This window comes from Aphanomyces astaci (genome assembly GCF_000520075.1).
Source record: "Aphanomyces astaci strain APO3 unplaced genomic scaffold supercont1.15, whole genome shotgun sequence".
Classification (NCBI taxonomy): Eukaryota; Oomycota; class Saprolegniomycetes; order Saprolegniales; family Verrucalvaceae; genus Aphanomyces; species Aphanomyces astaci.
The window spans coordinates 945,288-957,304 of NW_009798278.1; the positions used below are offsets into that span (position 1 = coordinate 945,288).

Consider the following 12,017-nt stretch of genomic DNA (forward strand, 5'->3'; position numbering starts at 1 on the left):
TGGGTTTGGTCGGTAAAGCGCCCTTATACTTCGTACTCCCCAAACCCAAACTCTTCTTCGTCCGCGACCCCAAAACTGGCAAGCACTGCATTCCACGTTCTGACTTGAAACTTCGTCACTGAACAAGAGACCTCTTGTTCACTTACAAATTGACCTCTTGTTCACTTAATTGTAACTCGGTTCAAGTGTCGCCGGTGCGCGACATCCACCGTCATCACCATCAGGAAGTCGACTGGCTACCAAACAAAACCTTGCCAAACACGTGAACTCTGCGCACCGAAATTTCTTCGCCACCGTGCTGACGGCACAAGTCCGGACGAAGAGGTTGAAGGGGGTGACGAGTTTGATGAGTTTGAATATTAATATTTTCAGGAAAAACTTGGCGCATCCCAGGAATTGAACCCAGGGCCCATCCACCACCGCCTGATCGTGAAACCGACATGCAACGCGCCAAAGCCTTGGCTTGTTACCATCGTTTAGGTCAGAATTATCGAAAATATCGACAATAATTGTACCGAGTCAGAAATAATATTGAATTTTTCGGTTGTTCAAATTTCAATAACATTATGACTTGTGCTTCCGAACGACGCTATATTGAAATTATATATTGACAAGCTAAAATTAATTTTAATACTATATTTTTCACCACCCCTGGTGTTGACCAAGGCGGAGAGAGTTGTTGTCGGCTGTGTCATTATCAGAGGCCAATCAATACTGTTTACTAGTAACTAGACATGGAGTCAACTCCCCATATCCTGCGATTCATATCGGTAATGTAGTACTACTAAATTTACGTACTAGTAGTACTGCCAACCCTATCGTGTCAAACTATAGTCACCAATACTATATGACGGCTAACTGATTTATTATGGTAGTGTAGTTCCTATTATAAACGTGATTAGTCTCGTCGGGTGCGCTTGAACGGCGGACGGGAACCATCGCGGTCTCCTCCTCGTCCGCCAAATCCTCCTCGTCCGCCACGCCCGCCGAACCCGCCGCCTCCACGGCCACCTCCTCCCCGGCCGCCGAACCCGCCACCGCCGCGACCCCCTCGGCCTCCAAATCCGCCGCCGCCCCGTCCGCCAAAGTCACCACGTCCCCGACCTCCCTGGGGCTTCGAGTCGGATCGTTTCGGCGGTCGTTCGTCTTCGACGCCGTCCGTGGTGCGGAATCGCTTGAGGATCCCCATGAAGAACGCCCGTCGATTCCTACGCCCAAATATATAGCCAATGAGATGACGTTTCAGTTGGTCGTTCAAAATACACAGATATTTTTCAGGTTTTAAAACGCAGAGAAAATAGTCATAAAATAAAGAACATATTCTGTTTTTGTCCACTGTTTAGAGATTGTGCCAGAGCTTTTCGCCCATATTTGCCAATTGTTTAGCGGAAATTGGTGAAATCGAACAAAGTTGTATGATTGGCTGAAAAGAATGCAGGTTGCAATACGGATTGGCTAAAATGAATGCTATATTCGCCCACAATCTACCACTTATCGAGTAAACATAATACAATAGGCCAAGAACGTACAAAACTTTGTCGCCGACGCAGCGATTGAAGTCGTCGAGCGCGAGCTTGGCCGTGTCATAGTCGAACCATGAGAGGAAGTCGGTCATGCGCTCGTCGACGTCTTCCTGTACCAGTTTGCATGCCGGGTCATCCACGTGCTTTTGCAGCAACGCTTGCACCTAGACCTCATATAAGTTCATATTGTAATGAAATTTCGTGTTGTGGCGTGTTTTCTCGTTGGAATTTAAAAATTATTAGCCAATCAAAACCCATTTCTCAATGAAATTCAACCAATCAGATCGATTGTGGATCGGTTTGGTCGGCGCGATTCGATTGCACCCCCGACAATAGATAGTTTTGTGTTTATTCTTAAAAAACTGGAGCAACCAAATGTACAGAAGAAGAATCGCAGAATAATTGAGCCAATCAAATTGCAGGAAACAACCAATGTGTGACTTGAATTAGTGTGACAGCAAGCACCACAGGACACCTTTTGGCAATCAAAATTCAGTACAACAAATCGATCGATAGGTACTTTAGGCGTTAATTCAGCACAAAAGTAGTCAAAACCAATCAAAACCCAGAACACTAATCAAGTGGCCAATCAAACCCACTCTTCGACGAATCAACATCGAGAAATAGTGTATGAATGAAATTAGTGTGACACTGGACGATCTTTGAATACAAAAGTCACGACATAGAATCGATCAATAGATGTAGCGAATCAACACATACGTTCAAATTTGGGTAAAAGAAAGACAATACCTTCTCGACTTGCTTGACCTTTTGCTTGTCGCGCAGGTCCTTGATCCGCGTCTGACGCAGTTCCGACTTGGTGCCGCCGCCGTTCGCGGTCAATTCGACATTGATGCGGCGGTTGTTGATCAGACTGTGGTGTCTGCTGAGGGCCGCGCCGAGTGCCGCGCTGTCCGCAACCTCAATGAACGCCGTGCCCTTGAACTTCTTGGTGGTTTTGTCCGTGAGCATGCGGATCTTGATGTCGCCGGCCTCGTGGAAATGCTTGCGTATCATGTCCTCGGTTGCGTCGTACGGAAGCTGCCCCAGGAACAGCGTCAAGTGGATGCTCTTGGCATTTGGGTCCTTGAGTTTGCGCTTGGCAACTTTTTTCGTCGGCGTAGATGCGTCATTGGCAGAGCGAGAGGCGCCACGCTTCTCCAACCGACGGGCCTTGGCGGTGCTGGCGGGGATGGCGGCGTCGTCCGCGGTGCCCGTCGCGTCGTCGGTTCGTTCTCGCTTGGCAGCTCGGGCGGCGAGTCGTCGAGCTTTGGAGTTTGCAGCAGTGGATTCGTCAGGCGTAGTAGTGCTGGAGGTTGTGCTGGCGACGGATGGCAGCCGGATAAAGTCTTCTTCGACAGGCTTGGGCGGTTGTTTGGTTTCTGTCTTGGATTTGACAGGTTTGACGTCAGCAACCAAGGGCGCCGTTGCGCTTGGTGCCGGTTGTGACTTCGCTTTGATAGGAGCTGCCGAGCTCTCCGCTTTGACCTGCTTCTTGACAGGGACAACAATCTCTGCCTTCACCTTCGCTACAGGTGCAACCACCACTTCATCCTTCTTCACTGGGACGTCCACCACAGCGGGTGTGGCTGGGGCTTCAGCCGCGCGGCGCAACTTTCGCCGTTCCTTGGCATTCATCTTGGGTTCCGTGTCCGCCATCGGAAGCTAACATGACGGCGAGTTATTATTGGCGCACCACCAATGGCTTGTCGACCAATCGCCTGTCGAATTAACCGGATAAAAAACTCGGATAATTTCAATTGGCAACATTTGAGGTGATACTGTAGCCTGCACATTTGTGAAATGTCCGTCCATCATGGCATGCAGTGGTAGTTTGTAAATACTTACTCAACAGTAGTCTGTCTACTCTATTGAAAGAACTGAAGCCACAGATCGTCGTGGCGCAGTGTACAATGTCCACACGAATAATGAAACAAGACACTCGACATTTGTACTTTGTACATACTACTACTAGTAGAACTAGTTCAACGTTGTCTCATGGATGCAATGCGTCGGTGGAAGTCAACACCTTGTGGACGGCAGCAATGCTATTCGTGTCCATCTCAGACATAACTTCCATTGGAACACCAAGTTTCAGCACACGAAACGACGGCACAAATAGCGCCTTGAGCTGCGGCCGCGACAACGTGGCGATGGCGGCTTCCGATGGCGCCAACTGCCTGTCGATAGCAATCTGCACGAGGGTGGTCAAGACGTGTCTGTACTTGGCGAGGCATCTCCAGTTGGTCACGTCAACAGGTGTGAGGAATCGGAACGGGCAAATGCCGAGGTCCGAGTCGTCCATGAACCAACAAAGCCAAATGCTCCTGCAATTCAAGTTGGGAACCTTCCAGTGTTCGGGTGACCGGCGAGAACTCCCGTCTTGCCACGCAAATGTCCGCGGCCGTGCCGGGTCTTGCAGTTCCATGAACACGATGCGAAAGTTGCTCCGAGTTGGGGCTTTCCTCATGCCAACGGTAGCTTCCAGAACGGTGCGGCAAAGACAGATTGCAGTTCGGATGTACGGAGGAGCGCTAGAGAGGCGGAGGACACCACCAAACCAGCCGACACGGCCGCGTCCGTCAACATGGTCATGACGTGCTGCGCCCGCTTGAGGCTCTCGTGGTTCTTCATACCACACGCGTCGTCTAGAGTCAGATGCCGGTACGGTCCAATGCTCATTTCGGGCCAACCACGGAGCCACCGTTCCCACAAGTCATCGCAAGACAGTTTTGGGAATTGAAAGTTCTTTGGCAACCGATGCGTGGACCCGTCCGGCCACTCGTGGAGGTGGCGCAGGGAGCTCGCGGTCGTCGTCGTAGTCTCGGCGTCCGTTGCCGTCGGTCGTCGAACGACTGGTTTGGCTGTAGAAGGCTCGGCAAACTGCCAATCGTCAACGGCCACGGAAACAAGTGTCGTTGGAGGACAAAGCCGTTTTGCTGGAGTTGAACGCGTCACGGGACCCGTTGGATCATCAGCCTCATCTCGAGCAAGAGAGTTCGTCGACGTGGCGGTGGCCTGGAAGATTTGAGACGGGAACCGCTTTTGACTCGCTGCTGGGCGTTGGACGGGTTTACCTGGTACCGACGTCGGGCATGTGACTTCAACGACTCGAGTCGCGGACGAAGGGCGTCGAAATGATGACGTCACTGCACGACGAGCCGCCAGCACTTGACGAATCGAATGGCGATTCAATACCACGACCGTCCATTCCTTGCCTCGTTGGCTGGCAAGTGTTCATCTGGCCAGGCACGAGCCAGCTGGCCGATTTCTCCCGCTGTCGACGCCACGCCACTCGTGTCCCATTGAGGTACTTGGCGAAGCAAACTTTGGAACAGAATTGACCGAATCGTTTGCTCACACGGTTGAAATGTCATTCTCTACCTTGCCATACACGACCACCATGAGGTCGATACATCCACGGGCATTCAGCTTGAACATAGCACGACCTGTTCAAAGGATCGTAATGAGTACGTCGCTTGGTTAACGGTGCATGGGACCTGTCACTTGATTCGTGAAAGTCATCATCAATTCATACGTAACGAATCAATAATACCAATCCTTGCCATTCCAAAATCTGACTTGTGTCTGACCAACCAAAGCGTAGCTGGTCATTCAAGGTATCGCCGATAGACGGGTTATTGTTAGGTATTTACAAGTACTGTAACGACTTTCGCCGCTTGCATTACTATTGCTTGAACATTGATTTACGCCTGTAAACTACGGTCCAACGCACCTTGCCTTCGACTGCGCACCGTGAAGTCAAACGAGACTGGCAGGCGTCCTGCGCAGCCACTTCGCCATACATGCCGTTTCACGGGTCTTAAATAGCCAACAAAAGAGGATTTGAGAGTCTGCGGATGACCTGTGTCCAGCCGCCGTCCCATGTTGTCACTCCACAGTGATCGGCCCTTCGACCGCCAGTGATACTTCTTGAGCGGACAAAACACTTGATATGTGCCATGTACTACGCCATCTCATGCTTCATCTACGTCACAGCCTCCAGTGCTGACCTTCGAGCAGCCTAGACGTACGCCCCTTCGTTCGTCGCAGTCATCCAAGCCAGCCTAGCACTGCTCCATATATATGGGGCTTTTGGCTATTCATGTACCGCAAGAAAAACCGTCCCACCAGCCCCCTAAGCCCCCCCTTCATATCCAACAGACCTCGCCCTACTTCCAGCCATCAACCAAGCTCGCGCTCTTCCACTACGTCGACATGGGGTGTGCGTCGTACCAAGCATATCGCATGTCAAGGTACCTCGTGAACCACCGCCAGTCCATCTTGTACGAGTGAGCCTCAATGTCTCATCACGCCGTTGTTTGTGCTCGTCAAGCGCGCCCTTCGTCCTATTCTTCAACACATCCTTGGTTTCGTCCTCTCCATAGCCTCCCCCCTTACGGTGTTCATTCTGCCTGCCATCAACTACATCATACCCAAAGCCCCCACATCATCCCTGCACCCGACATCACACGAGACGAGTAGCTTGAACTCATGGAGTCACCTATTTCATGCACCTGCTCATGTTTGACGGCACAGCGGATGGTTCCTACAAGGGTTTGTCGTCTCCAACATCGTGTGGGGGTTTGTGCTTGTGGCCATCACCGCCGCATACGGCCAGGCTCCGTGCCCGTCGACGTGTGTGTTTTCGATTTCACCATGGTTTGTATGCCACTGCGTCCACGTGGACGTGAATTGCGCCAGGCTTGCCGTCGACGGAGACAACGCGACAGAGTTTTTACGCGGCGACCTCCTTGGGCCGTCCGTGTTGATTGCCGAGTTCCGCCGATGTAGCCTCACATCTGGCCTCCCGTCGTCGTCGTTGGCTAGCCATCAAGGGCTAACTGGCATCTTCATCTCGTTTAGCCAGATGCGGTGCTGGGACGGCGGGTTGCCTCCGTCTGTGACGACAATTCTGATTCGGGGCAGTTTGCTCACTCAACTTCCCGAGACGCTAGCCGTCGCCCCCGGGATCTGTTCTTCCTCCGCGTCAAAAGCAGCCCCCCCACCCGTTCGATTCCGGACCGATTCTTCCAAGTGTGGGCCAACGTGACGTCGTTGTCGTTCTCGAATCTCCTGATCGACGACGTGTCGATGGAAATCGCAAACATGCTCGACCTTGTGTGGTTGGAACTGCCGGGGGAATGGAATTGCAACCGTGTCGCAGACATGTTGCAGTCAGTCAAATCCGGGGGTTGAAATGGCTATATAGATAATATGAGTGGTAGTCAATCATACTTGGTTTTCACAACAAATGGTGCGAGCACATCACTAGAAGACTTTGCCGATGGCACTTCGATGGTGTAGGGCCGAATGCGTTGGGGACATGCAAGGGTACGTCAAGATGGTACTCATGGCTGCGCTGTACGTTTTCCAGTTCCTTGTGATGGACCGCGTTCCATGCCGTGCAGCAGGTGGCCATGGCGGTGGTGGTGTGTTCCGTCGGTAAGAGCACACCAGCGCGAACGCTTTGTTCGCTGGTGTGTTCTTGCCGAAGGAACAGCATCGACAGGCAATAACCGACGAACTCGAGCAGCATACTCACGGCCGAGATGCCACGCATGGTTTGTTCGATGGTGATTCTCGACTACGATACGTATAGACTACTGTAGCATGTCCGCGCCATTCACAAGCTCAATCTCGTCAGCATGCGAATGGCGCGGACATGCTCTGCTGTCTATAAGAAGGGACATTTGGAAGCTTCATAGATTGAACCGACCTGTACTTCTTTCTATCGTTATGCGCTTGGTTGTTTACAACCGCCACGCAACATTCGTAGCATGCTGTGTCGACCGCTCCGTTGATGCCTACCGGTATACTGTACTAGTCTGAACTTGATACCATGCATTCACACAAAATCACTTGCAACACCTCGAGACAGTCGAGCCGCAACGGTGGCTGCTTGAAAAAATCAAATGGAGTCAGCACATCAACAACGATAGTCCTTGCTGCATGTCGCGCGGCAATTTGAAAAAAAAAACTCCAGCTTTGGTAAAGGTAGAATTTCAAATTTCCGAACAAATTTCCGCTTCATAATCGAAGAAGATTTCAGGAATTTGGTCAAATTCCGAGTTTGCCTGAATATTGCAATATTCAGACCGCCATTTTAGGGCCGAATTCAACAAATCTGATCAAAATTGAAAGATGTCTTGCTTGCAGAGGTTTAACCCAAATCCAATAAACAATTCCACGTGGGATTTACTCGTTGAAGAGGTCCAAAACGCCACATTACAAAATGGACCTTTTGCCTCCATTTTGAAAACGACATTTTGATTTATCCCATTTTGCCAAAAAATGGAATATTATTTTTGAAATGTTACCAGACGTACTCTAAAGGTCTCTATTATCGTTACTATAAATGTTAGTATATTCACGGTTTCACCATGAAACCACATGTGCTACGAAAGGACGAAAAAGTAGACGCGTTATTGACATGAGCAGGCTGCAAAGGTCGTCTCTCCGTGCGAGTGTCACGTCAGCGCAGTTGACCACGCTCTTCAAAACCCCAATCCTCGTGTTGGCCTTCACAAGACACGTCACGTCCGCCGTGTACTTTGCCTCAATCAGCGTCACGTACAAGAGTGCCAATCAAGAAGACCTACGATCTGTCCAGGCGTACGCCCCCGGCATTGTTGGGACCATCATGGGGCTGCTGTCGCTGATGCACGTGTACGGGTTGGCGTGGACTGTTCGTCGAGTGTGCTGCCTCCAACGTCGCGGCGCCGCCAGCCCAGTCGGGCGGTTCCTGAACTCCATCATGTCGCCGACGACCCAGCTCACCTTGTTTCACACGATCGATGTCGTGAGCCAGTCGTACCAAGCCGGGCGCATGTCGTTCTTTTTAGTGGACCGCCGATACGCCATGTCATTTGCAATGCTCGTGAGCGCGTACTGCCTCGTGACGCCGTGGTTCCTCTTCACAAAGCATACAGTGGCGCGGCGGTCGCTCGTGCTGCTGATCAACAACGCCCTGGGGTTCGTGCTCAACTCGGCGTTTCCCATCGCGCTCTTCATTTTCCAAGCGCTTCGGCTGGTCATCCTGGACCGCCACGTTCAAAACGACGACAAGTTCGTCACGGTGAGCCTCCTCATAGGTCGGTACATTATGGTGTCGTCCCCCGCGGACCTCTTTAGCAAGATCGCGTCCCAGTGCTTGAGCTGTGTATCCATCCGGAGCCTCGTGCAGTCGGTCACCACCAAGGCCCCGTCCACGCGCTATCCCTCGCGCTACTCCCCGCCCGCCGCGATCGTCTGCGGTCCCCCAGCAGCCCTTCCCTTGGACAGTTTTAGTCTGCAATTCCGCCACCGCCGACACATGCTTTGGTATTTGATCGCCAATCTCGCTTGGGGCATCACCATCGTCGCGTGTGCGGGCGCCGCCAACTTCCTCCGCACCCCCTGCCCCGACTATTGTATGTTAGCCACGTCTCCGTGGTTGGACTTGACCTGCAGCTGCGTCCACGTTGAACTCAACTGTGCGTTGCGGGGGATACGTGGCACCACCGTGGACGAGTATATCCACCCAAGGGACATTGGTACTTCGTTGTTTACGCTAAACGTGCGCCGGTGCGACCTGCCCCACGGCGTCCCCATCGCCGCCCTCCAACCGTTCCAGTCGCTCTTTGCCGTGTTTCTGTACATGACCAACATCACCGACTGGCCACTGGACCCCATCGGACTGACGTGGCCCCCTAGCTTGACGGTGCTTCACATCCGGGGCAGCAACCTCCAGCACATTCCACAGGCGTTTGCCGTCTTGCCCCCGAACATTGTCTACCTTCGAGTCGAAGGGGGGCACATCACGTCCATTCCAGACGCAGTGTTCATCGCATGGGCAAACGTGTCGTCGCTGTCGCTGTCCAACCTCCACCTGGCCCAGATTCCGTCGTCTATTGCCACGTTTCAAGAGCTCGTGTCCCTCGAATTGCGCGGCAACGAGCTCACGAACGTGCCGTTGATCGATCCCGTGACTGGAACGTCTCCGTCGTTGCTGACGTCGGTCGATCTCAGTGCCAATCACTTTGACCACGTCCCCCTCGACTTTGTCATGCTACTGCCAGGAGTTCAATTCGAGTTGAGTTCCAACCCCATCGCCGCCCTTCCCCCCTCTCTCAACCCCCAACTGCTCACGACCCGTCAACTCATTCTGGACGACACGCCCTTTTGCAACTCCGCTGCCCTCTCGTATTGCCTTCCGAAATGCGCAAAGCAATGCGAAACCGAACTCCTGGGCGATTATCGCTGCGACATGGTGTGCTACTCCAGCGCGTGCAACTGGGACTACGGGGATTGCTCGTCCTTTGGGCTCTCCCTCGACGTTTGAAGGGTTCAAAACACATCTCAAGGCATCCCCCCATGCTTCAGATCCCATGCCGCCGTCACACACACCCATTACCCTACCAAGTCAAAGGGACAACCGGATTTTTTATTCTATTCACGGTGGAATGCATGGGCGACCAAGGACGCGTCTGTTGTCGTGGGGATGGGTCGCATGAATACTGCGGCCCAGTACAATAATACCGCCCCACGAAAACAACTTGAACTACTCCTTGTTGGCGGTGAAAATCGTCGGAATTTTCTCCCCAAAATCTACACATGACACGTCAACCAATAAACCCAATGTGAGTGATCAATACAACAGAGAAGGGATGCGATCATTGCAAAACGTACAGATCTTGGTGTTGTTGGTTAGGCTACAATCAATTCAATGCATTAGGTTTCCATCATATAGATATGATCATACTGTGGGTACCTCAAAATCCGAGTGTATTCGAGGAATGCTTCCGTCAAGCGAGCGGCATTCGCGTCAGCTTCCCGAGTCGATTTGTAGTATTCTGCATCCGCCCATGCCTGGCCAAAATAGTATTCTCGCAAACAAGTATAACAGCTATACAATGTATTTCTACCTTTTCACGGTCGACATGCATGATATCTTCAAGCGCGTGAATCTTTTGGATCGATTCCTACGATTAACAATATATCCTCCATATGTCAACCGGAAAATACAATTACAATACATACTATAAATGTACCTTTTCCGCGATTTCTTTGAGCATGTTGATCTTGCTCACGGCCGACACTTTCTCCGCCTCGATCGTCGCGCGCTTCTTGTCCGTTTCGGCCTCTTTCTCAATCACCCGCTGGGTTTCGTGGGCGATGAGCAGCTTGGTCTTTTGGAGTTCCATGTCGGCGTAATTGTGGCGAATGCTCTCGGGGATTTTGGGTTTGGTCACGCGCACGGCAATAATCTGTCAATGACATTATAGACACGAAAGGGGAATGAATACCTACCTCGATCCCAGGTGCCCATTCGTTACAGTCGCGCTGCAATGCCTAGAAGGTCCATGTTGATGGGAACATGACTGTTCATGGAGGACGAGGGGGCGTCGTACTTTGGCCAGGCTTTCGTCCAGTGTGTCAAACAAGTCAATGTACACTTCCTGAAGCGTGTGCTTGCTGCAGAATTGATTGATTTCGTGGTGAATTTTGTCGAAAATCCACGTCTTGTCGTAATGCACCGTGTAGTTCTTGATCGTGTCGTACACGTCCTTGGTGCGCAGACGATTCACGACTTCCACCTTGTCTACCACATGGTGTCATCGCTTGGTGCGACAACATCAGAAAATGAATCATACCGAATGAAATGAGCACGCCGCCACTCGTCCCGCAAGGAATGTTGTCGACGTGATCGGTTTGAACAGTCACTTGCACGTGGAAACACGACGTTACAAACGGCATTTTCCAATTGAACCCGGCTAGGTTGTTGCCACATGTAAGCAGTAGTACAGTCACGGACATGGTGTCGGATGAGTACGTACGCGACGTCACATCCGAGAGCAACGCCCCGCCGCGAAAGTACACACCCACATACCCTTCATTTACTAGAGCAGCATGAACACACATGAGCACGGGCTTCACGTGCTGGAAGGATGTACCGTACCAGTGTGGAGCGACAGAGGCATCGCGATGAACGCAAGCAGCGCAGCCGCGCCGACCAGAAAATCCATTGTTGCAACGTCGGGAGGTTTTCGAAATGGTGGAGGATTTCGTGCGCGTTAAATGGCGACGTTTGATTGGGTTGCGAAAAGTACTTGGTGCCCTGTGATTGGTGGTTAAATTTTGTAAAAACCAAATCATTATTGCTGTAATTGGTCCAATCAAAACGCTTGCCAAATCCATTCTTGTTGCTGATTGGCTGGAATGGAATGTCGAAGGAAGTAGTAATAGCCAATCAAACGGCGATAGTGTTGAATCTTAAAAGCATAAACAGCCATTCCCTTCTACATGTACATGGGAGGTTTCGATGCTAGGTGGCAGCATTGAACTCTGTCCTGCTGGTGCGGAATATCACGTCGAACCGCGACATCTTGTGGCTCCGAAAGGCCAAGTAGTATATATACCAGCGACATCACAACGAGGAGCACGCACACCACTGTGAGCAACACCACCGTGTACATTGGGACTTGAATGTGAGGAAGGCCATCCCTGGAGCTG

At 51.6% G+C, this 12,017-nt stretch overlaps 6 protein-coding genes across 7 annotated transcripts; 2 read left to right on the plus strand and 4 right to left on the minus strand.

Moving 5' to 3' along the window:
- Positions 1 to 848: 848 nt before the first annotated feature.
- On the minus strand, positions 849 to 3,194 carry H257_07479 (H/ACA ribonucleoprotein complex subunit 1). Its single transcript, XM_009833021.1, has 3 exons — positions 2,274 to 3,194; positions 1,530 to 1,687; positions 849 to 1,208 (listed from the first exon to the last, which is right to left on the minus strand). The coding sequence occupies exons 1-3, from the start codon at positions 3,180 to 3,182 to the stop codon at positions 899 to 901; spliced, it is 1,377 nt and encodes a 458-aa protein (XP_009831323.1). The 5' UTR covers positions 3,183 to 3,194; the 3' UTR covers positions 849 to 898.
- A 325-nt stretch (positions 3,195 to 3,519) lies between these two features.
- Positions 3,520 to 3,951, minus strand: H257_07480 (hypothetical protein; the record flags this gene model as incomplete). The annotated part of the gene is made up of 1 exon (XM_009833022.1): positions 3,520 to 3,951. The coding sequence occupies one exon, from the start codon at positions 3,949 to 3,951 to the stop codon at positions 3,520 to 3,522; it is 432 nt and encodes a 143-aa protein (XP_009831324.1).
- Positions 3,952 to 3,989: 38 nt separating this feature from the next.
- H257_07481 (hypothetical protein) lies at positions 3,990 to 4,964 on the minus strand (the record flags this gene model as incomplete). The annotated part of the gene is made up of 3 exons (XM_009833023.1): positions 3,990 to 4,672; positions 4,722 to 4,800; positions 4,908 to 4,964. The coding sequence occupies 3 exons, from the start codon at positions 4,962 to 4,964 to the stop codon at positions 3,990 to 3,992; spliced, it is 819 nt and encodes a 272-aa protein (XP_009831325.1).
- Positions 4,965 to 5,609: 645 nt separating this feature from the next.
- Positions 5,610 to 6,972, plus strand: H257_07482 (hypothetical protein; the record flags this gene model as incomplete). Its single annotated transcript, XM_009833024.1, has 4 exons — positions 5,610 to 5,809; positions 6,063 to 6,422; positions 6,482 to 6,694; positions 6,831 to 6,972. The coding sequence occupies 4 exons, from the start codon at positions 5,610 to 5,612 to the stop codon at positions 6,970 to 6,972; spliced, it is 915 nt and encodes a 304-aa protein (XP_009831326.1).
- A 943-nt stretch (positions 6,973 to 7,915) lies between these two features.
- Positions 7,916 to 11,559, minus strand: H257_07483. 2 transcript variants are annotated; one of them, XM_009833025.1, is made up of 10 exons: positions 11,464 to 11,559; positions 11,342 to 11,404; positions 11,159 to 11,278; positions 10,916 to 11,106; positions 10,815 to 10,856; positions 10,556 to 10,771; positions 10,430 to 10,486; positions 10,276 to 10,373; positions 10,194 to 10,216; positions 7,916 to 10,112 (listed from the first exon to the last, which is right to left on the minus strand). In XM_009833025.1, exons 1-10 carry the CDS (start codon positions 11,528 to 11,530, stop codon positions 10,066 to 10,068), a joined length of 924 nt encoding a protein of 307 aa, XP_009831327.1. In that variant the 5' UTR covers positions 11,531 to 11,559; the 3' UTR covers positions 7,916 to 10,065. The 2 variants fall into 2 exon arrangements, with proteins under 2 accessions (XP_009831327.1, XP_009831328.1); XM_009833026.1 differs by having other exon boundaries at positions 7,916 to 10,216.
- H257_07484 (hypothetical protein) lies at positions 7,927 to 10,191 on the plus strand. The gene has a single exon (XM_009833027.1). It carries the CDS (start codon positions 7,957 to 7,959, stop codon positions 9,844 to 9,846), a length of 1,890 nt encoding a protein of 629 aa, XP_009831329.1. The 5' UTR covers positions 7,927 to 7,956; the 3' UTR covers positions 9,847 to 10,191.
- Positions 11,560 to 12,017: the final 458 nt, after the last annotated feature.

Coding starts and splice junctions, on each gene's coding strand:
- H257_07479 (XM_009833021.1), bottom strand. CDS start 3,182: ATGGCGGACACGGAACCCAAGATGAATGCCAAGGAACGGCGAAAGTTG. Junction 1,688..2,273: donor AGGTCAAGCAAGTCGAGAAG/GTATTGTCTTTC, acceptor TATGAGGTCTAG/GTGCAAGCGTTGCTGCAAAA. Junction 1,209..1,529: donor TGCGTCGGCGACAAAGTTTT/GTACGTTCTTGG, acceptor ATTTGGGCGTAG/GAATCGACGGGCGTTCTTCA.
- H257_07484 (XM_009833027.1), top strand. CDS start 7,957: ATGAGCAGGCTGCAAAGGTCGTCTCTCCGTGCGAGTGTCACGTCAGCG.
- H257_07483 (XM_009833025.1), bottom strand. CDS start 11,530: ATGGATTTTCTGGTCGGCGCGGCTGCGCTGCTTGCGTTCATCGCGATG. Junction 11,405..11,463: donor GCCTCTGTCGCTCCACACTG/GTACGGTACATC, acceptor ATGCTGCTCTAG/TAAATGAAGGGTATGTGGGT. Junction 10,772..10,814: donor AATGGGCACCTGGGATCGAG/GTAGGTATTCAT, acceptor TGTCATTGACAG/ATTATTGCCGTGCGCGTGAC.